This window comes from Zootermopsis nevadensis, unplaced genomic scaffold (genome assembly GCF_977971745.1).
Source record: "Zootermopsis nevadensis isolate Lab colony 2312 unplaced genomic scaffold, Znev_1.0 Znev_ptg000022l, whole genome shotgun sequence".
Taxonomy (NCBI): Eukaryota; Metazoa; Arthropoda; class Insecta; order Blattodea; family Termopsidae; genus Zootermopsis; species Zootermopsis nevadensis.
This window is the reverse complement of record NW_028259154.1, coordinates 8884229-8911627: the sequence shown is the minus strand read 5'-3', so window position 1 is coordinate 8911627 and position 27399 is coordinate 8884229. Positions and strand designations below refer to the sequence as shown.

The following is a 27399-nucleotide window of genomic DNA, read 5'->3' as shown; positions in this document are numbered from 1 at the left end:
TCTGTTCTTACAGTATTCGTTAGATTAAACATTCCCTGGCAACGATAACGTAAATATATTGCGTTACGAAGGTCTAACAATAGACACGGCCTGATCATGTAATGTACATACACAACAGCTGCAATAAAATTGCTCGGGAACAACGTTGCTGTCGAGCGATTAGCAAACCTGCTTCGTATTTGGGAGGTCCCTGGCTCAAATCTCGGCCCGGAGACCGCCTATCCTAACTACGGTTTCCTATAATTTTTTCTTTAGTACCTCCAGGCAAATGCTAGGATATTAAATTATCATCACATCATTCGACGCTACTGACGACGTTAAATAAATTACAGACAAAATTAATAAAACTGTTCCGGGAATAAAATAAAACCATGAGCGACAAGATTCCAGGCAAATAACTATTAAACATGGCTTATCTACTGTCAAGATTCTGGTGGAAGCTCGGTTAAACTAACGGTGCCCATACCTTGAGAAAAATGTAGCAGAAAACAACAAAATGATACCTGACTCAACTAGAGATAGCTGTTCATGTAGACGGGACAGAACACAGAGCAGTCTCCAAGCCAAGGCCAAACGTTTGTGTTGAGCTTGGGAAGTGGTTCCACAACACGGCCGCTCGATAGACCAGTGGTATTCAATCTGGGGTACGCGAAGACATCTTAGGGGGTACGTGAAATTTAAAAATATATATATTATTTTATGAAAAACACTGAATAATCAGTAATTTAATTTATTTAATTTATTTTAAATGTACATTATATACTATGTATAACTTGAATTATACACCAACAACTTTGGGGGTACAAAGTTGAAGAGAAATTATATCTGGGGGTACGCGAACAAAAAGGGTTGAATAGCACTGCGGTAGACTATCAGCTTTACTCAACGCCGGAAACAATGGCAAAGCAAAGCAAGCACGGGTGGTCGTCTTACAACAAAATTGGTTTAGTCATCAGACCCTGCTCACCAATTTAAAATTACAAATTCCTCGCTCAGCTGATAAAGAAGTTACCGGTCTCGACAGAAATGCGTTCACATGAGCCCGGACTCGAACATGTCCACAGTTAATTAAATATAGTCAACTCTCTCATATCACATCCCTTTAACAAACATTTCGTTTTTAAACAGTGGCGTACTGGTTTATTGCACCGTACTGTTTCCTGAACACCCAAAAGACTACTAACCCAGACTTCACAGTGAAAAATCAAATCCTATTTTAATATTTTCAGATCTATAGCAAAGGTCCGTACCACGTTGGTCTAGCGGTTAGAACGCTGGCCTTGTAATCCTGGGGTCTCGGGTTCGATTCCCGGCGGTGCCCGAATTTATAACTTGTGTTGGGTAAGGCCGTGGTCTAGGCAACACGGAGTTTTCCTCCGTGGCATCCCAACAATTACTCCATTCACACACAGAAGAAGGCAATGGCAAACCACTTCTGGATCATCTGCCAAGAACGTATATGAACAGGTCCCAGTCCGAGAAAAGGATGGAAGGATCCTGTTCATATGGACCTGTCGTCAGACAGAACACTAAATAATAAATAGCAAAGGTCCAAGTTTTGTCTTCTCTTCCCGTTTTCCAACTAAAATGTTTTGAACATTTATTAATTTATTTATTTCATGCGCGTTACATGTCCCACATACCTCGTCGTCTTGGGTTTGATCACCAAAAATATACAGATTGAGTCAAAATGAATCATACGAAGTATATAATGTATGAGCAAACTTCAAGTTTGTTTTTACAATATATTTTTTTTGTGTTCAATATGGAGAGTTCAATGAGTTCAAAATTATTTAAATGGGATACTAATTATGACGCAACTGTATTTTGTGAAGGGTACAAATTACGAACCTCCTCGTCTTCCACTATCCTCCTCTCTTGGGTGAAACTTCTCATCAATTTCTTACACAGGCCCCTCGTCAATATCCACAACCAAAACGTCTACATTCACCAGACGTTAGGAATTTATAAAAAGGGAGGTCAAAAGCCCTAAATTGTAGGTGAGGGTGGTACATTTGGTGAATAACATCTCACATTTTAAGTCGATGTAGGAATGCAATTTCATGAAACCTGCACAGTGTTACGAAGTATTAAATAAAGCAGCTCGTACATATATAGAATACCGTAAAAAGATGTATACACACATTAACTAAATGAAATAAACACACTTTAATGACTAAGCCATTACACTGACATTTAGTGTATTTGCGAATTAGTATAAGTGTTCTTCAAAATGACCACCGTTAGCTTCGTGGCACAGTTGACAGCTGTGGATATAACAAAAAAGGCTAATATTCCGTATTATAGAGTGTTTTTTATCTTTTTGGGATATCGTGCAGTTATCAGTCGTCTAACGAGTTAAAAGCGAAAACTAAAGGTGTGCCACGCATCCTACAAACTTAACCATCACATTCCTTCGTGCGGTGAGGCCCATACAATACCTGAAAGTTATCGACATAGTTCCACCTACAAACTGTGTATTTTCGGTAAAAATCGATTGTATAGTTCTGCTTACAAATTAAGTAGTTTCGCGAAGAATCGATTTTAAGTTAAGTAACCAGGATAAAACGCGCGAGGTTTTGCTGTGCTATATATAGCTTCAGCTGTGCAAATTGATTAACGTCGCCAATGTTTTTGCTCGCTTGCTTTTGAATCGAGTAGAACAAATGCTTTATAGGAAAAACCTATCTACTCATAATACGCGAGAAGTGTTTTGAAGCCAGCTCACAATGACTGCATAAGCTTCAACAGAAATATGATTCTTGGACAGAGAGCCCGTGGTCGGTAGTGGTAAAATAAGCACGTTATTACACGAGGGTGTACCAACAAGTACTACATCATTCATCGCCATATTCTTGCTCACAATAACATTTTAAACGCGCTAATAACAATGTTATCAATTGTTAGATTTATAAGTTATAAAGACATAACCTCTAAATTCAAGAATTTTTAGTGCATTCCGTGACAAGATGGCTAGCAGTTACAGTTACTCCACACGGAGTTTCGATTGACCTCTTTGGGGAGCTTTCAAAAATCCTCTATTGCAGCGTTTCTCAACCTATGGTACGCGTGCCACTGGTGGTACGCTATCCAATGTTGAGTGGTACGCGAACTAACTAATAAAATCAAAAGATAATATTAACATAAATAAGTTTTCCCTGAACGCATTTGGTTAGTAGTACATTTAATGTGTTGAATTATAATTAGTGATACGCCAGCGAAAAATGGTGAGAACCTCTGCTCTATTGTTTACGACAGTGGTATTCAATCTGGGGTACGCGAAGACATCTTTGGGGGTACGTGAAATTTAAAAAAATATATTATTTTATGAAAAACACTGAATAATCAGTAATGTAATTTATTTAATTTATTTTAGATGTAGATTATATACTATGTATAACTTGAATTATACACCAACAACTTTGGTGGTATAAAGTTGAAGAGAAATTATATCTGGAGGTACGCGAACAAAAAAGGTTGAATACCTCTGGTTTATGTAACCCGAAGGTTCATTGCTGTATTTACAAGAACCCGCCATTGGGACCTACCCTGAGCCAGACAGACTCAACCCACCCATTCAAGCCCTATTTCCGTAAAAACATTTTAATATTATACTCCCAACAACACCTAGGTCTCCACGTGATCTATTCCCAGGTTTTCTCACTAAAACCATGTACTCTCTTCTACGCTTGCTACATACCCCGCCCATTTCACCCCCCTTATTTTAATTATCAAAATTATTGATAAAAATTTCAAGTTCCTCGTTACCCGTGATGTTTAGTTCCAATCTTCTGTTACTTTTCGTTTTTGAGGTCGAACTGTTATTCTCTTAAGTTTCAATCTGTTCTTCCCATAGTGCAGTAAAAAGACAAGCAGAGTCCTCCAAAGAAGAACTTTAGTTTGTAATGCTAACATAAGTGACATTGCTGTAATTGTTTCAGTGGCTCTGAAGTACATAGCGTTAAACATGCAAAAACTGCCGTGCCACTACGTGTCCACGTGCAGAAATATGAAATTTAAATTTAAATTCAGTGCCAGTCTACAGTTTCACTTAACTGACTTTTCAAATCACCGCTGTAAATAAAACCCATAGAAATGCAAAGAGTAAATTTTGAATACATACGCCTATGATGTGCTGTGACCTTCCGAACTTGCCCACATGCAAACAAAAGGTACTGAAACGATTCCAACCATCATTAATGCCTGTGATAATGACATCAATCACTAAGCACACATACAAAATTCTGTCTGTCGTTTCTCAGTCACAATGCAATTTGTATCGATCACACGGCAGCCTTGTACTCCACAGGAGGTCATGACCTGTACTACGACGAGGCCTTTCTCTAGTCGAACCAAAGTTTCAAAACGTCCCAGAATTAATTCTCACAGACAAAACCCAACGACGCCACCACACCAGTTTGCAGTCAATCCGGACAAAGAGACCCCTGGCCACTTCACTACACAGGAGGAACATAATACCATTACGTGTCGTCTGTGTCCCTTAACAGCACTGAACTTCGTGGTTACATCAACTCCGAGAATTTCTAGACATTTTTGCTTCTCAAGAAGGAAGTGCTTACAGATAAATTCTTTAAAGGTCCACCTCAGGGTTTTCAACCCGCAGCCCGTCGATGAGTTTTGGAAGGCCAACATTTTTTAATAGGTACTGTGCCATTCTGCACGAAAAGAAAGTTACCTGACATCAGAAAGCATGTTTCGTTAATGCCACATTACTGAGAGCAACTGCTAAGATTATTACTGAATAACGTCAAATTAAAAAATACGGCGCGTCTGACTTGGAAGCATGCATGTACATCGCAACAACATAAACGGACCTAAATATGACCGTCTTCTGGCTACAGCGAAGTGTAGTTTGTTAGAATATTTGTAGTTTATTTAACGACAACGTTTCAGTAGCTTAGACCAGTGGTATACAAACCTGAGGTACGCGTACCCCCGGGGGTACGAGAAGACATCTTAGGGTGTACGTGAAATTTAAATATATTATTTTATGATAAACACTGAATAATCGGTAATGTAATTTATTTAATTGATTTTAGATGTAGATTATATACTATGTATAACTTGAATTATACACCAACGAATTTGGGGGGGTACAAAGTTGAAGAGAAATTATATCTGGGGGTACGCGAACAAAAAAAGTTGAATACCACTGGCTTAGACTATACAGCGTCGAATGAGAGGATGATATTGAATTGGAATGGATGTGGAAGGAAGCAGATGTGGCCTAATTTAAGGTACTATCCCGGAATTTGCCTGGGAGGACTGAGGGAAACCACGAAAAAACCATCAGGATAGTCGGTCTCCGGACCGAGATTTGAATCTATGACCTCCCGAATACGAAGCAGGAGTGTTAACCACTCGGTTTGGTAGAAGCTCACCATCGTTTCAGAGGCGCTTACTGATTGTGTCATCAGGGCGATGGTCGCTCCCGAAGGAACGTCTTGTAGCCCTGAATTACGTAAATAACGTTAATGAGTCACAGGACCCCGCGGTCATTTTAATTAATAACGTCCTCTAAAAACAAATAAGACGGAAGAGGGCAAACAAAAATAAAAGAGAGAGAGAGAGAGAAGAAAAACAAACAAAGATGTGCCGATAAATTTAAAGCAATTTAACAAAGAAAACCCGCTTTCAAACACAAATAATTACGGTAACAGCCGCATAGTTTCCTCGTTGCTATCCTCAATGACAGAAAGAGTTGCCCTCCCTAAACAGGCCTATAAGATTTCTCATTTAAAAACGAAACCCCACAAGAATCACGTGTTACGACACAAAAATTAAATCACAAGTAAGTCCACTCTCTCCAAACCTCCCCCGTGTCAATCGAGTCAAGGTCACCCTTCTTGCTAGGCCGTTGCTCACGCCAGCTGCGCAAAACATTGCTAAGGTGGGAACATGGGTTATTCACGAGCAAAATATTAACTTCGCATCGGAATAGTCGCGTGCCGTTCGCGAAGCATTTAGCAACGCTTATCCTGACAAGAAAGTACCAAATAAGACAACATACAACAGTTCGAAGCGTTATCTTACCAGCGTTTACAGCAGCCATCAACAGCGACACATAACTACAGCAATCTTCCTCTTATCAGGGGCTTAAGGAAGGAAAGATTGATTTATTTCGTCAATGAATAAAACAAGACGTCAAATAAATCAAACGCTCTTCTCTGTATAGTTCTTCTTTGTATCCAAATATCCCTTTATTTGTTTGCAAATTAAAAACACGTGAAAATAATCGGTGGAGTAAGTTGGGGCAGCTGCCCCGGGGGCATATGAGAACGGGGCTCATCCACCACAATCCGTATACAGTGGATTCCGGTTAATCGGGACACATCAGGACTATAACACTTTGGCCCAATTAACCGGAATCATCTGAACATCCATACAATGTAACAGAGACTAAGAACTGGGAACGAAACATTGCTAATCTCTGCGTGTTTCAAACTCGGCTGCAACTTATAAAAACTTAAAAATTCGTAAGACAGTTTGTATATTTATTCTGTCATCTGGAGATGTCAGGTTGTAGGTCTCTGGAAATAGACCAGGCACAAAATTTGTTACCAATGGCTGTAGTACGAGATTCAAGATGGGCTCCGGAATACGTAGCAGGAATGGTAACCCCTCCGCTCCGACGTTCGGTCGTTCAAACAAGGATCACCGATCAGATTATAAATTTACGCAGAATAGGAAACAAACATTAGTCTACAGCTTGCTACTCAGAAAAAAAAAATGACCTTAACATTGCGGTACCACGTGGAAGACCGATGGCTGCAAATCTGTGGCTAGAAATTCATCAACTGAAAGAAGTTTGTTGAAACGTTACGACATGCAGAGTTAAAACCTTGTATTTTTGACAAGGTCCATATGTCCCCCCACCCACACAATCTCCACTGATACTTCCAAGGTTAAAGCTTATGTCGACAGCAACAGACAATAAGCAAATCTCTGCTATTAAAGTAGGACTAATTTTGAAGACGCTGTGTGTTAAAATCAACAAACCGGTATCAGTAAAACACCATACCTTACAATGAATAATGCGCTCATCTCTTCGCCATTTAAGATCCCCCCTCATGCTCTACAAATAAGATGAACATGTATTTGGACCTATTTGGCATTCACCCACTACCACGCTGATAAAATGTCTTTTGGAATATTTACTATATCCAACATAAAGTAAATGAAAAGAAACTACACAAACATGTCACTGAATTCGGATTTGGTGGAGAAACACATTTCTAAATGCGAGAAAATACAACTGTTTTAAATTCGCTGGCATAGCTACAGACATCTATTGGTAAATAATGTCAAATGAGTCAAAACATGCTGCAAGCTAAGGAAACAAACGTAACTGTCCGTCAGATTGCTAATATTTCGCCTATTTGTATGGGAACAGTTTAAACATATGGCGGTCATGTATTTGAGCCTTCTCAGCATTTACGAGACGTCATTTACTGCTAAAATTCTCACAAAAATTCCTGTTAATACGTGCAACACAAACACAAACCAAATAAACCCAATACTCGTACAACCTAACGAGTCGCTGTGTTTGGTTGGATCTGTTTGTACGAATATAAGGTAAGAGATAAGCATATTCGTTTTCCCTTCCACAGTACCGAGTCTACAACTTATGAGGCTGCGGTCGTGCTTGGATTGCGTGGTCGGCCGGCGCTCTGTTGATGTGGGCGGACGCAGCCTCATAAATTGTAGACCCGGTACAATTCGGACATACGGTATCCAGGAAAGTGAAACTACGTCAAAGAGACATTCTATATTGGTCGCCTCACTGTAAACGTACAAGTTTTTATGACGCACACATCTACAGCAGCTGTACCACTGTCCTACCTTAATGTACCACTGTGTCTTTGCCCGCTGCTTGTCGCGATTATTTGCCATGCGGGGCGGACCCGTACACGGGCAAGGAAGCAACATGCCACGGAATCTGTTGTGTTCCTCGCCATTACGTTGCCTGGGCAACGTCAGGACGCCAGAACGTTCGCCCACACAAGTCTTAGCGCCGCGGTACAAGTCCACAGGGAAGATAGCTCCAGGCCACAGCATCAAGTCCTTTGATAGTCTCTTCGCATCATCCGTGGTGAAACACGATCCGATTACTTTTAAATAAATGATAATTGAGAGACTCGAGATAAAAAACACCAATTAATTTTCTTTTGTTGTCCTCGATAACAAATGTTGGGTATTCACAATCGACTCATAAATTTAATTCCCGATTAGAGATAAGTTTAGATATTCCACGAAAAGTTGGATAAGCCATATATTCTGTGGCAGTTTTAGACCCCGTGAGAAACACAAGGTTATGGCTTCTTCACGTCACTGACTATCCACCTTTACGAAATTAGAAAGTCGCCATATTTTATCATTCCGTTACGCCAAATGAGCTCCGAAAGACAACCAGATTTTACCAAAAAAAATGCATTTATCAGCATAACACAAAAGCCTTTCAAAGAACACCGGCAATAATGTGCATATATCTCTCAAAACATGAATCACAAGTTCAAGTCAGTTTAAAACAATCTGTATTTACAGCTTGCACAGTTGACAATAGCACAAAAACGTTCAGTTTCGTGAAACAATATTCCTCACATTCACCTTCACAATTTCCAACGAAGTAACAACATACACAAGCACAAACCACGAACAAGCTAATAGTCAATGTAAAGTCTGATTTTTAAATTACGGTACAATTAAATGGATTCCTTTCAAGTGTAGCCGTAATATGGAAATGCTCTAAATATATTTCACTGACGAAACAACAGATGATTCAAGCTATGCACTTGTAGCACTGGGCAATATTAGCAACTGTCTGCCGGAATCGTGCGAAGAACCACCTCGCGATCCTCCCAAGTCAAACACGCGTACAACTCTGACTAACGTGCCGGTAACTCGCCTATTTAGATCCCATATTATCGGCACAACTGCGCAAGAACACCGCGACGTCACCAACAGTGTTATCACTACATTCTGGAAACCCCCCCTCCACTCCGTCCAAGAGAGCTCCGTGCTTCACCGTCCCACACTTTCGTATCGGAGCAATGATTGACGCATGCATTAGCAAGAATAGGGGAACATACTCTACGTATGACTGCACTGTCGGCAATAAGTCATTCATCATTTGCAATATACGTAACACAAACACGAGACAAACTTGTCTTTTAATTTAAAACAATTGTGTATTCAATCTTTGAAAAATGTGGATTGCTAACTAAACATTACGTCAGTTATCTTGTGCTTGGACAACTTTAGTTCATAACTTTTCAAATTACGTCTTCTAGAAGTTTTCTTCAGAGACCGTAAAACCAGACTGCGCTTTACCTCTGTGACATCATATCGGATTCACGCCCAGTATCCTAGGAAATTTTTCATGAAGCCGGCATGTTGTTGCTTTAAACAACACAAAGAATTATTTTCCAAAAATTTGTATTTTCCGAAAATCTAACCTGCCTGACCCTATTTCAAGTGGCGCAAGTGTCGATTCCACCTCACAAATTTGTTAGCCCGCCATGTTGGTATTATCGATTGTATAAAATTGAAAGGAACGATTTGATGGTATCCCCAACTGCACAACCTCAAAACAAATTTTCATCAAAATCCGTCCGACGGTTCTAGAATTGAATCATTCGGATATGTTGACAGACGGACAAACATGACGAGACACATACGCGTTTGTGTTATGCGAATCGTGCGAAGAACATGGAATACGAGGGGTTGTATCGGTGTGTGTGTTCGAACACTGACACACAACAGTTTATTGTTTGTTGAGGTGGACGAGCTTAATTCATGCCATGCCCTTAAGTTTATTCATTGCCGAGTAAAATGACTGGCAAGTGGATGAGCACTCAACGATGCTATAATCGGTTCCATTCCACGCAGTGCCTAGCTACAGAGTGACAACACCTAACCTAACCTAACCCCGATGGAGGGGGACACGCTTCGGAAAAATTCGTATAATTTCGCTACGCACATCGCAATGGTAAATGCCTCAACGGATGGATCTGTCTATGTGTTACGTTGCATAACAAAGGTTTTGATAAATTTTCATGTTCCAAACTAGACCTTGTAGGTTTTCACTCACACGATACGTCATATAATTAATTGAGGACGATGAGATGGGTAGGCATGTAGAACGTAAGGAAAAGATGAAAAACGCATTCAAAAATTTTAATTAAACAACTCGAAGGAAACAAAATGCGTATCAGACATGGGAGTAGGTGGCAGGATTTTAATATAAACAGGGGAAATGGATCCATCTGACTCGTAACAAGGACCAGTGGTGGGCTCATGTAAACAAAGTAACGAACCTGCAGGTACCATTAAAAAAATGTAGAATTGTTGACAAGCTGAACGACAATTTAGCTTCTCAAAGTCTCTACTTCAGAGATATAAAATTTATTAACTGCACTGGTTAGTCAAATATCGTCATACAGTTCAAATATTTCGCGTGGTCGCCATATTATTTTCCCAATGAAAATTACCTTGATACAACTTGTACGTCAAAAGCTATGAAAAATCTTTCGCTGTACACAATTACAAGACCCAACAGTAAAAGGCGGTAGCATTATTCTCACATTAGAAGTTTGCTTGGCGAGACAGCATGAAAAATTACGAAAAACCTATCGAACGGAAAGATGTCCAGTTGATTCATTGAAGGTTTGTGAAAATGGGTGATTTACGAGGCTCGTCCACAAAGTAAGTTTCCCTGGGGCCGTTTACAGAAACAAAACACAATTTCATGGAAATATTTATTGCAACAGATACAGCAAGTGTCCAGCTATTTTTCAACATATTCGCCACCGGAATTGAGACATTTGTCATACCGTGGGACCAACTTTTGAATACCTGCGTCGTAGAAGTCTGCCGCCTGGGATTGGAACCACTGTGTGACAACCATCTCCGCCTCTCTGTCATTCTCAAAACGCTGACGCTGACCGGACAGGAATTTCTTGAGGTGTAGGAAAAGATGGAAATCACTGGGAGCGAGGTCCGGGCTGTAGGGTGAATGATTAAACACCTCCCAGCTGAACTCCTGCAGGAGACTCGCTGTCCGTCGAGCCGTGTGCGGCCTAGCGTTATCACTGACCGCACTTCACAGTCGGCGGGAGCTGGAATAAGAACCTCCATCTTCAACAGCTGCAACCTTGCTACTGTGAGAACGCGGGAAGTGCCGTTAGTGCATGCGCCATGCTACGTCATTGCTCTATCACGTACGCACAGTCGCTTCGCGCAATATAAGGTTTGCTAGCTGTGGGACGAGTGGGAAACTTACTTTGTGGACGCGCCTCGTATTACACGTATATTATTTTATATCTTAATTGCGTTTGTATTAACGTATATTATGTTGGCTACTGTACATCGTCTAAGATATATTTAATATGCACGACGTTTAGGGAGTTGGCTCTACAACCGTCTTCAGGTGACTTCTTCTCAATATACTGATGCATTCTTATTTGTTGTTCTCACCAGTGTTATTAGCGACGGTTGGGTGATATGGTGATTAGTGTATTCATCTGCTATTCAGAAGATCCCGACTTCGATCCCAACCGTCATTACTAATATAGTGATTTTATGGCCAGCGTCAGTCATGCATAACTGTACTAGTGCACCGTTCGTGCGACGCGGAAAAAAAATGTAGGTTTTGACGGTGGCGACTCTGGTAGCAAGAAATTTACATGAGTTTATGGTGGGATGTGGCGGAGTCTGCGTTTGGTGGGAGTCTGGCTTCAGTCGCCGTGGAGATGTTTTCACGTTTAATTTTAAAAATTACTAATTTTGTACTTTCAATGCGATTTGCAAAGATAATAATTCCCGTCAACTTTGCTGGATAATACTACGCTAGTCTTAAAACAAAAGGAGATAAACAAATTTTCATTAATTGAATAAAAATTTTCTTGGATATTATCCATCGTCTAATAAATATAAAACGTAAAACGACGTTTCGGAGATGGGACTCTATCTCCGTCTTCAGGTTCCTACACAGTTGGGCCCACTAGATAGAGCTAATCCCTATCTCCGGACAAAGTAAAAAGTGAAAGTCCCGGAATAAAAAGGCATCCCATCTCCGAAACGTCGTTTTACGTTTTATATTTACTAGACGATGGATAATATCCAAGAAAATTTTTATTCAATTGACTCTTCACCATCGTCAAGAAGTTTTAAATTTTCATTACCTGTAATAACAACCAATCACTCGAAAACTGGAGTACAGCCAAATCCCTTAAAGGTGTGTTATATCAGACGGTGGAAATATCCAACATAAAACTGGCACAATATTCAACTGCATGGCATTAATATACGATTACATGTAACTCGGCCAAGTTTCTTGCATAATGGCCATAGACAAATGGAAAGATAGACGCACAGCTAGCTAATAAATTTCTAAAGTAAATACGACATTTCAGTAATACGTTGCATTCAATTAGGAGCCTTCAGTATTCAATTTAACTTATCACAAAGGAAACTAGAATTTTAATTACAGAAACAGAGAAGTAATTCCGTGAACTGTCAGGAATATATCTATGCCATGAATGTACTTAGGCATACATGTTTAATTTTCCACAAGAAAATATACTGAGAGTCAGACCTGGCTCGAAACAGAACAATATCCTAATTAAAGCGACGCAGAAGTGAATTCTGAGTAGATGTTTGTACAGGTTTGACTGTCCAAGTTCAATCTGAAGGGAAATACAGCATAGCAACATGTCGCTTCAGAGTTCAAAACCAATAGATAAATCATCCGTGTCCTAATACGAACACACACCTTTCTTTCTTTAACTGGAAGAGGTTGTGTTATGCGGATACACAGTGATGGAGAACTATTTTCTGTTCCAATAAAATAATTTCAAATTATAGATGCTCAAATAACCGACAGTGCAACGAAGACAGCAATTAACCACACAAATGTATGAGTGACAAATTATGGACCAACGTAATGTAACAAAATGACAAATTTACTTCAAGCTGCCCGGTCTTGAGTTAATACGTCAGTCAAGAAACCTTTTATGGAACCCCTATGGTTACTACTATGTTCATAAATCCTGCCACTGTACGAGTTCAGCTCTCGCCTTAAAACCATATTTATATTTTACGTTATCTGCAGGTATTTTATTCAATCGGTAAACTATCACGGTATATAAGATTTAGATTGATGATATCAACATAACGTAACATAATGTATGGACGTACATATATTTTCCACAGTATCTCCAAAATGCAAAAATTCTGGCTCAGTGGTAAAATTAAGTTGCTTGTCCCTGGTGCAAACCCGCACAAAGGGATAAAACTGAACCACACTCCCAGCAAGTCACCGTCTGGCCTTGGGGTACAGCATGACCAGGCCTCAGCAGTGTTACCAATCACACAACGAAAACATTCCAATATTGTATTTTTTTCGAATAACCTTGGTAGTAACAAGCTGTTTTTTACGATACTTTGTGAGCACCCCACCTAACTCCCATACCAGAGTACCACCCCTTGTCGGTTGTACGTGACTGCTTATTTAATAAACTGTCAGCTACGCTCCATAATTGGAGATCGTCTCCTCTATCTGCAACCCGAAGACGAGCCATGATGTGGTGACAAAAGACACAATTAATAAGCAGAATAATTTCGTCGTAAACGTGAAATTAGACGACTAAATACGTCGTAAATTGCCTCACTTCAGAAACGACCAACTCCAAATTCAGAAATTAATTACCTAATGGCGATTCAAAAATATTTTAGATTATGCAAAGAGACCAGACAAAGGTGAAATAAATATATAACGGAGTTTGGGACACAATAACGGTAAACGAGAGATAAGAGAACCAGTAGAAATTAATTTCTAAAGGCATTTAAAAAGTTGTCAGTGGAACCACGGTTCCGGAGAATTTGACGTAAATACGTCTATACGGAAAGGAAGTTTATATATTGGCTTTATTCTAAATATTTCCTTTATACATGCTATACAATTGAGATAAGTTTGATTAAGACATTGCTTATTTAACTTGAATTAGTTACGCTTAAGATGGGTCTGATAGCCACGGTGGTCTAGCGGTTAGAACGCTGGCCTTGTAATCCTAGGGCCTCGGGTTCCATTCCCGGCGGTGCCCGAATTTATAACTTGTGTTGGGCAAGGCCGTGGTCTAGGCAACACGGAGTTTTCCTCCGGGGGCTTCCCCGGTTTCTCCGTGGCATCCCAACAATTACTCCATTCACACACAGAAGAAGGCAATGGCAAACCACTTCTGGATCATCTGCCAAGAACGTATATGAACAGGTCCCAGTCCGAGAAAAGGATGGAAGGATCCTGTTCATATGGACCTGTCGTCAGACAGAACACTAAATAATATAAATAAAAGATGGGTCTGTGGTAGCTGAATGTAATGTAATGTTTTATAGGTAACAACAATGCCGAGTAAACACGACGTTTCCTAGGTAACCAGGTTACACTTTTTCGTTTCCCTTTTTTGCCGAATGACCCTTCAATATAGACGTATTTACGTCAAAATTGATTACATGGAATCAGATGATAAATGATATAGGATTACTCAAAGACCGGGCATGAAAGTTTTATGTAAAATAATATAAAATCGTTCTGGTGTTATGGACAGAAAGAATGTAACTCACTGAACACTTGAAATCAAGATACCATAAATACAGTAATTATAATGAATTCATAATGCGATGCATGGGGGGAAATTTTTGGATTAGAGAAACTAGAAACATTAGTAGCGTAAACAGACAATACATTTGTAAAGGACTGTTACAGAAACAAACTACTATCATCAACCAAATTTACGATTGGAATTTACAAAGTTTCATGACTGAACAGCTGCATTTCACAGCTATCTTCATTAAGTTATGTTGCTACATTGATGGTAATTGCACTCGTTAGCAATGACTGTGCGTTTGAACTTGTCATTATTACACTTAGCATCATTAACTCTTCCAACTTGCCAGAGGACAGACGTAGAGCAGGAAGCGCAGCATTTAATCTCTTTCCTTTTTACTGCTGTGATGGGGTGAGACTACGAGGTGCGATCGGAAAGTTTCAAGACTGCGAACCGGATGTAGTACGAGCTTCTGCCGCTAGGGGGTGCGGCCTACATTCATAGTGAATCAGTGTGCCAGCCGGCATCATCGAATTAGCATTTGTTTCTTAGTTACGGGCGTTTTGGTAGTGCATTACACCGACCCTCCTGCGATTTCGGAATGGCGTGTGCATCAAATTTTGCCAAAGACTCGCCATAACGGCTACGGAAACCTATGAAATGCTAAAGCAAGCATTTGGGTAGTCCGCAATGGGTCGTGCACAAACTTTTGTGTGGCATTCACGTTTTAAAAATGGCCGAACCTCTGTCGATGATGACGAGCGTTCTGGACGACCATCTTCGAGCACAACGCCCGAAAATGTTACGAAGATTCGGCAGGCCATTCACGAAGATCGACGTCGTACCATCAACGACTTGTGCGACATTGTTGGGATAGGCTATGGGACCTGTCAGCTGATTCTAAAGGAAGAACTCCACATGCGAAGCATCGCAGCCAAGTTTGTGCCAAGGCTCCTGTCTGAGGACCAGAAGCAGAATCGACTTCTCGTTTGTCAGGAGCTGAAAGATCTTGCAAGAACCGACCCCAACTTCCTTTCTAAGCTCCGTGTGACTTCTTCCTCTTCCCAAAGATGAAAATTCAGCTAAAGGGAAGGAGATTTGAGACGATAGAAGAGATTCAGGCAGAATCGCAGATGGTGCTTGACAGGCTGACAAAGAAAGATTTCCAGGGATGCTTCCAGGCTTGGCAGCGGCGCTGGGATCGTTGTGTTCACTCCCAGGGGAACTACTTCGAGGGTGATGGATGAATTTAATACCTGAGATAAGTGTACGAGTTTTTATAGGCGCAGTCTTGAAACTTTCCGATCGCACCTGGATCTGGGCCGCTAACGAGCCCCTTTGTCCATCCCCCAGATGATATATGAGTGAATATGGGGCAGCAGTGGAATGATGTGATAGGGGTAAACCAAAGGTCTCGGACAAAAACCTGTCCCATTGCCACTTTGTACACCATAATTCCCACATGACCTAACCTGGACACGAACTCGGGCCTCCGCGATAAAAAAAACAAGTTACAAACCACCTCCGCGTTAAAAAACAAGCGACAAACCACCTCCGCTAAGTTACGTTACATCTCTTTGCAGATGTTAAAACAATGCACAACAGATTTTTATTTTATAGACTTCCTTGCGCAAAGCGCTTAAAACGAAAGACAAATGAAAAGAGTGTCCGCTTATACATCCGTCTGTCCGCAAATAGGAATACATTATCCCGTTCCCATTAGTGAAGCTTGGGCCCCTTATCAAGATGACTGAATCGTTGAATAAAAAAGACGACTGTCATCTGAAATATTGCGCCTGTAGTGTTACAGACCGACGTTTCAGGGATGCTTTCTACCTACATCATCACGGCGATAAGTTTCCCTGATAATACAGGTAGCAAGCGCATCTGAAACGTCGGTCTGTAACACTACAGGCGCAATATTTCATAAAACAATCAATGAACTTCATACTCGCCGCCGTGTCAACCTGAAAACTCACAAATGTGGAATAAATTACCGACTAACTGGGATAAGCATAATAATCTGACATCGAACTCATGGCAGTTTATGGAAGCAGCCATAAGAATATAACAACGTTCCGGTTCCTACAATTCTTTGTGGGGTCCGCAGTGGCCGCGCGGTCTGAGGCCTGGGCCTTGTGTCGCTTGGTCGCTGGGACCGTGGGTTCGAATCCCACTCAAGCCATGAATGTTTGTCCACGTTTTTTTCTGTGTTGTGCTGTCCTGTGTACAGGCACAGGCCTTGCGACGGGCTGATCCCTCATCCAAGGAGTCCTACCAACTGCCTATAGATCAAGCCAACGAAAAGTTGGGACCCGCAGTGGTCAAGCACTTGAAGAACGGGTCGTTCCCAGCATCCAGTACAATTCTTTGTGGAGAAATGAGTGAATTGATCTGATCAATTAGTGTATTTAACCTAATTATGAATTTCTGGCTGCTTTATCTGCAGTATTGAAGGTTCGTACTATCCATTATGATTAGAGGCCATGAATCGTGAAATTAACGTTACATAAATTGGTAAACACACAAGAAAACCTGCTCCAGCGTTAATGAAATTACTTAACCTCAGTCATATTCGCCTTGCGCCGCGTCCTAACCATATTTTCTCATTCAGCTTTCTGAACATGGAGGTAATCCATGCTTTTGGGGGACACAACACAAAGCGAGCGTGCCTTATTTTCCATGTCGCACTTACCTTGTGGAAGAGAGGGAGGGAAATACGGGGCAATGGCAAGACAGCCATGACTCAGTTTCGTCAAAAACGTAGTGTTATTTTATCCACATCAGAACCATAACACGGTCGCCAGAGTCTCGTATGTGATAAGTGCGATATCGACAATAAGGTGTGCCCCTAATTAATACAATTTCAATACAACTAATTTACATAAATGAATTGGATGCCAAGAATGTTCTGCTACACACTGTCTCTGCTGTCCTTTCAGGACATGAAGCTGAAGATGGGGGAGTAGAATGACATCCTGTGATCCATTTGCTTAATTGAATTAGACAGTAAGGGACGCTGTTTGCATGTTTAGTACCACTGAACGCACCCTTCATTAAAATATCACACACTTCCCTACCACGTCCTATAAATACTGACTCGATCAATACGAACGCCTTGCTGTTCCAATTATAATGTTAGATCAACGCAGCGGCAGACGATGTATGCATATGACAGAGTTCAAACTCACGGAGACATTTTCCGATTCCTTTTTGAACCGAGGGTTCCACAAACTGTGGACCTCTTCACACCAGTTACCATCAACAAAACGGTGCAATGATTTGTACTTCTCAGAATGAAGGTGGCTATACGAATTGAGATTTTCCGTCATTTTCCTTAATAATTCTAGGTAAATTCTGGAACGATAGGCCTGCTTTAGAATAGGTTCTATTCCTCCATCTTAGTTCACCACCTTCACACCAATCCAGAAGGCAATAAGAACAGAAACTTCGTTTTGAAAAGGGAAACAGCAAGAATACTCGAAAGTCTGCAACAAACCAAAATCTTCAAGGGGGGATGGCTCTGAAACGGGATTGAAACACCGTAAAAACCTGGCATCTTCTATTATAATCGTTGCGTGAGACGCTATAAACTTCTGTAATCGAAAAATCGTCGTCAAATAAACTAAGAAACGATATCACGGTACATGGGCTTTAACATGTCCCGGTTACAAAATTTATCTCATCATATTTTCAGATTTCTTTCAAAATATTTACGTTTTTCTGTTTATTCTTTGGGTTTAGTAATATTCATACATTCCAGTTATACTCCACAACTGTTGACAATTTCGAGTGTGCAGTTTAAGGTTCCACAGTTCTGTTGCAAGGTTCATTAAGATTATAGCGCGGATTCCGCCACACAAATAAAACGTATTTCCACGGTTGACCAGCCCGTTTTGTATTCAAATTGCACAAAATTGTGAGGAAGGTTTCTGAAGATAGTCTCCACCGCCACTTATTCCAACAGATCAGAGCAAAACCAATTTTCACCAATCTCTGCGTAGTTTTCAGGGACGAAACATGCGGACGGATGAACATAACCTTCCCATTATTAGTTCCTGCATAATTTTACGTAAAAAAAATCAAGATAGAGCATGTAAAGACTGTCATATGCGATTTATAATCTCCATATTACGTGTTTACCACAAGCATAAATCACCACGCGTGACGCACATCACACGTGGTGACGTTGCTTTCTGCAAGGTTTCGACGTCATCAAAGGCCACGAAACAATATCGGTGTGATGTAATCCAATATGCATGTTCATTTCAAATATCCCAACTTCGACAGGGCAGGACGGAAGTCGGTCGACTTTCGCATATATACGATATCGAATTTACAAATTCTCTGACAACGGAGCCCGCAGGTTCAACAAAGCAAATACCAAATCTCACCACAGAAGACGATTCTGGGCCAGATTCATCCATATCCCAGCATCACAACCTACCTCAGTGAGATTCACGTCCTTTGTGGTCTTCTAATATAATGTTTCCCAAGAAATTTTCCAACCAAAATTGTTTGCTTTCTCTGCAGCCCCCACTCCAGCTACATGTCCAGCCCATCATAACATTCGTGATGTCGCTATCCTAACAATGCTAGATGACCTACAAAAACCACGCAGTTTCTCGTTAAACGGTCCACTCACTTCATCTGTAAGTCCAATCTTTGGTCCAAACATTCTCTCAACACCTTTAAAATCCTTATAATTTATTAATCCATGGAAGTAAAAGTCTACATTACAAAACACAAGGCAAAACTGTTTTAATCTCTAGTATTTCGGAAAGCAGGCAGAGCGATAACAGTTTCTGAACTTAACAATAAGAATAAATATTTAATTATCACAAGAACAAAATAATATAAGCATTGAGAAAGACTTCTTTAACAAAACATTCTTCCCTCGGGACATCTTTTTCCCCAGTCAGCCCGAAATAAATAAACCCCTTCCAGCCCTACTATAAACCATTATGTACCACGCACAATTTCCTAAAGTTTGCAATGACCATTTACTTCCACACAAAACCGATATTTTGAAATCCGTGAAACCTTGTACCTACATTAAATGTCAACGTGTTTCAACACAGATACAAATTCACTTTTTTCAATGTAGAACACCTTGGGTTCTGTAAGCGCTTTCGTTTAGCCATGAAATTTGCATGTTGCTACACCAAACTGTATTTCTTGGCATATACGTGCATTCATCCAATTAGTGTCTAACTAAATTTATGCCAGATCGTGGACGCTCCGAAGAAATAAACATGGCGGGGTAAGTAATCGAATAAGTACGTGCAGAAAAACCTACACTCCTACAGGAAATTCCCACACACAAACTGAAGTCAACAAACCGTGGGTAAGGTTAGGTTAGCATAGGTTAGGCTAGGTGCAGCTGATGGATTCTCCAATCACATGTCATTTAAAGGCCCCTTAGAGTAATGATTTGATGTAAGGGGGGGAGGTCTGTATAGGAAATGTTGAGCGAGGTGTTAAAATAATTTGGTAAATGTTTTTCTTTTGTACCACCTCAATTTAATAAACAGATTCGTTCTTATCATTCTTCAATAACGATGTTTCAACTGCAAATCCTAACAGAGCATGAGATCAGATAGTAACATAACCGTTTATAGTGAGTAGGATAAGATTTGGAAGGAAACGATCGTAACCTATTTCAAGTGCATTCACCTGGAGATACTGAAATTATTGAAGCACCTGTCAGATAATGTTAACGCCGACCAAACTTCCCCAGTGGAGGACGTCATGCTAGAATCTTCCTCCCAGATATTACAACACCGCTTACTTAAGCAATTAAGCACTACGCCATGAAGACGTATGGAGAGTGGGCTGGAGGTGGACTACAGCTCCATGAATTCTTAACCTAGGCACTAGATGGATGGAACCGGTCAGATTCATGCATCGATCGCGTTAATCTCGATACTCAACGGATACGAGGAATGTGTAAACCGCAGAGGCGACCTGGATGTCCTGCCGAATACAAAAATTATTACGCATGACGGCAATCAAATCCAAGTCGCCCAATCAATAATCAGTACTGTCACGAGTGAGTTATCCTGGCTGTGATAACATACTTTTGTGTTTAACCAATACGAAAATAACTTACATGAAATTTAATGACTGGTATTACCACTAACAGAGACCAACTTTCTTTCTTTTTTACATATTTTTACTTAACGAATACATTTTAACCCCCTGAAGTCGAAGATCGTCTAATAATAAGAATCCGGTCTGTACTGCGAAGAGAACATCACACTTCATCATTACACAGATCAATTGGTTATGCTGTTTAAATATCATCGCTCAAATATCTATATATTCAAATACAGTCAGTGATTGTTAAAGAATGGGGGCACATGTCTTTCTTAACACGAGGAAAAGTTATGGGGCGATCGCTCTCAAACGTAAAATTCTTGAAGCATATGTTTCTTCTAAGAATAACTTTATGAATAAAAATTGCCTTGGATATTTTCCATCGTCTAGGAAATAATAAAATAGAAAACGACGTTTCGGAGATGGGGCTCTATCTCCATCTTCAGGTTCCTACTCAGTTGGGCCCAATAGATAGAGCTAATCCCTATCTCCGGACCGAGCTCTATCTATTGGGCCCAACTGAGAAGGTACCTGAAGATGGAGATAGAGCCCCATCTCCGAAACGTAGTTTTCTATTTTATTATTTCTTAGACGATGGAAAATATCCAAGGCAATTTTTATTCAAATGACTCACCATCGTCACGAACTTTTAAGTTTAATAACTTTATGGTACACCTCAACAGTCAAACGCATGCACTTTGTCCACAAGGCGACAGATCGTGGGCAATTGAACGACGGTTTATCAACCGACACTGTTATATAATGCTAATGAGCATACGGCAGTGGTCATTATGAATTCGGAGTGGCAATGGTATATTTCTAACACAGTGTTCACCTATGAATGATAAAAACAACAAAGAATTCGGAATATGTATCCTCGGCGAAGATTCGAATAAGAAACCTCCAGCATGAAAATCCACTGAGCTAAACCTTCTCAACATCCAGACACAAGTTTAAAAATATACTTATTTATGGATGATTTTAAATTACACAAAACCTTGGCACCTATTCAGGGCTACTTCAAAACACTGATTCTTACATAAATACAATTGTTTGTGTTGTTTTAACTTCCTCTGAAGAAGTGCATGTGGATTCAAGTACAGAGCCATAGCAAAGGTACTGATTAAGATTTAAAGTTATGTGCACCATAAACTTGTTGAAGTAATTCGTGTCCAACAGTTTACAGTAATTTATCACGAGAAGTTTTTAAGAACAAATTAACTTATAATGTAATCCGTCGTGGTAACTACGAGTATTAGAGGTCACAAATCTGTGACATCATTGGTCAAAGCATCTGTGGTTTTGTATCACAGTATTAGGATTGGGCTGGCAAAATATGGATTAGCCACGTGACAACGTTCAGATATTGCTAATTAGGTTATCTACCCACGTTTACTTTGTAGGATAAAGAAGGTATTGTAAGCACACAAGAAGAAAAGCATTCTTTCTACATTTTACTGCTGTTCTCTGGCTTAGTTCCTTTGATTTTATATGGAAAATGACTTTAATGCTTACTTAAAGATTGATATATTTAATTACATACAGGAAAATGGTTTGTTTAAATTGTTGTTAGGTTTTAACAACGAAATAATATTTTTGCTGCTGTTAGTTACACATGGTGTTTTGCCTAAATGGTACAATAGGTGAGAGATTTTGCTTTTACTTCTGAATATATTGTTTATAAGACTCATTTTGTCAAGGCAGAATAATGAGTTTAAAAGAATCTTGACTACATAACAAGTCAATCAATTATCACAGACTTGGTACAGATGCACTGTGATTTAATTCTCATATACGATATATTAGAAAATTACTCATAGAGAACAATTAGGAAATCTAAATCAGTATTTAAAATAACACATTTTTATTGAAAAGTATAAAAAGCATCATATGACAATTCGTATCAAGACTTATCTTTGCTTCATTACGAAATTTCATATTTCATCCACCACGACACAATGTGTATGAGGAACATGGAGGCAGAACTAGACCAGTTATTTAATTCTGCACTACTTGAAAGTAAATAATCAGATTCCGGATCAGGCCAGCTTTATCTGCGAGGAAAAATTCCCCACTGCGCAGTGGAGGGCCGATGGACCTCGGAAACATTCTGACCATGGTAGCGAAGAAACAAAGCACGATGGCTCTCCTACAAAAGGAAACCAAAGCAGCAGTCTGAAGCATTATTTTTACTAGCTGAGCTATCAAGGCTCGTTTAGCGAGAGAGGCTGGATAGCTGTAATCCATTTCCTGTCAGCTCGCACAGCGGATACACAACCTTTTATCAGGCACTGAACAGATTTATTTATCATCACCGAGGACACTTTGTTCGGCACGTGGCATAATTCCGCTGGTGCATCTCTGACACAGTAACAAACGGAAGCAAGTTCTGATTGCATCTGCGTGTTCATATTCATTGTTACACCAACTCAAGCGGAACTCGCCTCGACGCCATGTTCCTTCAACGCACACAGAATTCGAAGAGGAAAAATATTTTTATAGAGATACAATTAATTTCTGAAGTCACTCACCTTGAAGAGCCGGGGTTACTCAGGCAGTATAGTGACCGACTACGGGCTGGACGACCAGGGCTCGATCCCCGACAGTGGCAGAGGATTTTACTCTAGTCTCTGGGACCCATCCAATGGGTATCGGGGTCCTTTCCCGGAGGTTAAAGACGGCCTGGGCTTTACGCTGACCACTCACCCCAAATTAGTTCCGACGTTAAGAATGAGTGGAGCTATACCGCCTCTCACCCAAGCGCCTAAATGGCATGCGGTGGGACAGTTTTACTTTTTTCTTAGTTTAGTCTCTCATCTTGAGGGAAAAACAGATTGAGAATGTTTCAGAATCAAGTGTTCGAAACAATATTTGCAAGACCGAGGGATTTTCCAATAAGAAAGTGAATACATTAACATAATGAGGATCCCTGAAGATGGAGGCGGTATGTTCCTCCGAAACATTAGTATCTATCTACAAGTCTACACAGCGTTACAACCCAGATGACCAATATCAGCATAATCATTCGTGTCCCTGAAAGCCGTTTGAGACACTTTTATAAAATAAAGCAATCCAGGATATTACATAGCAAGATAATATTAAAATGAACCTTAGGAAACAGGGTGTGAGGGTGTGGAATGCATTAACTTGGCTCAGGATAGGAACCAGTGGCTGGCTGTTATGAACACGGTAATAAACCTTCTGGTTCCAATAAGGAAGAGGTATCTCTTAAATAGGTGATAAACTATCGAATTATTAAAAATAGGCTGTACAGCGCAGAACAGCAGGGGAAGATGACAAGGCCTGCTTTAGTCGCATCTAATTTTAAAGACACTATCCCAGGACTCACCTGGAAGGATCAGCGGAAACCACAAAAGAAAGGTGTCAGGACAACAGACACTCGAAACAGGTGTCTCCAAAATACAAACCTGGTGCGTTGTCTAAGAGTCAATGTGTACTGCGGTGTTGACGCTTTCGATGTTTACGGTAATGGGCACGCGTGTTTCTAATGTTAAGAATTCGTGCTGAGGTTGTAACAAATACCTTTCCACATGAGCCCGCTTTCATGCATTAAGATCCGCAGAGAAATCGCAGACATCCGACGGATGTCCCCAAAGACCCACTTTGGAAAGACGACTCGAGGCCGACTATAATGTAGCAGTTAGAAACCTTCTGAAGAAGGCTGAAACCAGCTGACTCTAGTTAATTATCTTGGAACACAGTGCAATTCTCTTCTGGTTCAGTGCTCGTCCACAGACTGAAACATTCAGTTACTCGCCCACCTCCCTCAAACATAGCAAAGAAGTTTCTAGAGAGTGACAGTTGACTATCGTTTCAAGAATCAGAACTCATTTCTGAGTACTAAGCAGTATCAGTTTCTTGTGATTTGTTATTTGTTACTGTACTTGATTTTCATCTACTGCAGATATAAAAAGGGATTTGTTTATATCTGGTTACATGTACGTTGCATTATAAAACAATAAAAGTGGTAGATCCATAAGACACGTGTTTAAGAAAACTGTGCTGGATGTAAACGAGACGTAATGTATCATAGGACGGACATTCTTAATTCTGGCGGGAAAACCTCTTTCGAGGCAGTCACATGGTAAACAGGAAGGTTAAACGACGTTGTATAATGTTTACCACTGTCAGAACTTAGCTACAGAGATTTTGACCTCTCGAATAATATCTAATAATAACCGCATTAAAGAAGCTATAACTAAGAATAATTTTCAAGTTAATTAACGATGCTATATCAGCTGTCAGTCTATATAACGTCGAAAGATGTGAGGAAATTATCAAGAATGATCAGAAGATATTGGCCCTAGATGTCTGTGACCTGTCCAGAGCAATTATCGGGAAATTCGTTCTGGAGAGATCAAAGGAATGACAAGCAGCCTGGATGAACTGAAACACGCGCAGACCCTCAGACCGATAACCAGACCCCGACCGGGATTCGAAACGGTCACCTCTCGTGTACGCCTACAAGTACGATTCGTTACCACAAAGATGAAGCCACGGATACGGATAGATATTACCTTTTATAAGAACGATAAATTGGGATAAAAAGGAAAGAAATGAACATGGCCCACTTTTAATGAACGAAATCGGCATTTGAAAGGAAACGAGAGAGAAATCACAAAATACGCCCAAGACCTCCAAGCATGTCTTTGAGGAAGACACTACTAAATGATTACATGACTTCATTTCCGTGAGGCCTGCAGATACGATGACTGATGTTAGGAGAAGCATCTAGTGTCTAGACGTGATCACGTGATTTGATCCTAAGGAGGTCTTTAATTATGCTGGTGCTAAATAACCTCCAAATGTGATGTGTTCATATACAATTTTTTCATACATCTGATAGTGTATGGTTAACTCTGCCTCTCACTTAAACGAAGGAAACAGATTGAGAGTGTCTGAAAAAAGCGCAGAGGAGAATATATTGGCCTGAAGGAGAAAAGAGACATAAACAGAGGATTCATTATTTGCACGTTTCACAAGTGTTACAAAAGGGATTATTATCAAGAGGACAGGCTGGAAGGAGCATGTAGAATGAATGGGGAAATGATAAATGCTTACAAAATTTTAGTCGGGAAATCTGAACAGAAACCTATACATACAAGACAGAATAATGTTATAACGAGACATAGGAAAAGTGTGAGAATGTGAGCTACATTCAGCTGTATCCAATGGCGGACGTAATTTTGTTGTGCCCATTTTGCAAAATCTTTTCATTTATGTGCAGAAAATGGCACCCATTTGGGTTCCATTTATTTAGAGACGAGTTTTTTTTAAAAAAAATGTCCTCTCAACATTGGAAGCGAGATATTTTTACCCATGCATCAAAATAACTGCTATATCCTAACATTAAAACCAGAAACTAATACATATTCACCCTCTGTAAAATCAAAAAGAATGTTTGATATTTCCTTAAAATAGAGAGATTAAAAATTCATAAAAAACATTACGTGAGGGAAAGAAAACAACTAAGAGACCACTTGAAGACTTGGAGGAAAATGGAAAAATGGATCTTAATATCATCGAAAAATATCATTTTAACTACGAGGAGAGCGTCCAATAACAAAATATATGGTAGCCTAATATTTGAATTACAACCTGGAAACCGGGTGTCACTATTCAGTAGTCGAATTTTAAAGGACTTGGTTTTGAATCAAAATCCCAAATGCAGTTATCCTAACGCCTTCCGTTTATTTCCACAGTCTCTCCAAACAAATATTGGAGCAGTGTCTCAAAATAAACCTAGACCACTTTCTTCTAATCCTGATCATAATGACGTGCGACTGATTTAAGAAATTAACCGCGGGAGGAGGGTGCACTTGTATTGAACTCTTCAATATCGTGAAGTGATTGCAACAGGCTAGCTGAGGCAGGAAACAGTGGGCAGCAGCAGCTAGCTATCTGCCGCGCATTTCCGTGCATGCAATGCTCAGCGAATGAATAAATAAATTGCATATCAGTGGCTTGTGCTTCACATCTGGTCTTCATTACTAGTTGTAATTAATTATAATAATGTAGCTGTGATAACCCGCACCATTCATGTTACTTCTGGTCCTGTGGCATTTCTTGCTATTCCATTCTCATGATGGAAGCAGTAAGTATCTCTGAAACGTCGGTCAATTTCCACGAGACTACACGGCGCAACATCGCAGAAAATAAGTCATCTTCGAATTAAGGATCCCTGACTTTAACCCTTGTTCTGAGATGTCTTCTGATGTTTGTCCCACAAATAAAAATTGTTGGTTTCGCTGCGACGAATGGAAGACTCAATATGACGAGGTATTAAAAAATTTCATGTTCATTTATTTCCTATTAGGTGAAGAATGCAAGGCATCAAACTCCCTTTACCGTGTCTGTTTTTCTATCCTTCTCCCTCCTGCGTTTGCTGACAAAGTTGAACGCAGCTGTCGCTTCCCGGCTCCCGGCTAGAACTGCATGACTCACCGCCAAACGCTATGTTTTCCCGATACGAGACAAGTATCGCTACATAATTATCTTATCCATCAGTTCCAGCCGGTAGTTGGAAAGTGACAGTTGCGTTCAACTTTATCAATGAACGCACTGTACTATCCCTGACTTCTGACTTATGAATGACGCTGGGAAGGAAATTAATCGACTGCTGGGCTATTTAAGGTTGCCTGAAGAGTTTTTATTT

General features: G+C 40.2%; 1 protein-coding gene across 4 annotated transcripts in view; it reads right to left on the bottom strand.

Annotated features, from left to right (window-relative positions):
- Rgl (Ral guanine nucleotide dissociation stimulator-like) overlaps positions 1-27399 on the bottom strand; it is an 81417-nt gene that overhangs the window by 42632 nt on the left and 11386 nt on the right. For 2 of the 4 annotated variants that reach the window (XM_022068945.2, XM_022068947.2), the window contains exon 1: positions 7864-8909. The exons of the other annotated variants lie outside the window; for them this stretch is intronic. In XM_022068945.2, the coding sequence (XP_021924637.1) occupies positions 7864-8079 (216 nt within the window). In that variant the 5' untranslated portion in view covers positions 8080-8909. Of the gene's footprint in view, positions 1-7863; positions 8910-27399 lie in introns of those variants that run through there. 4 annotated transcript variants of the gene reach the window in all.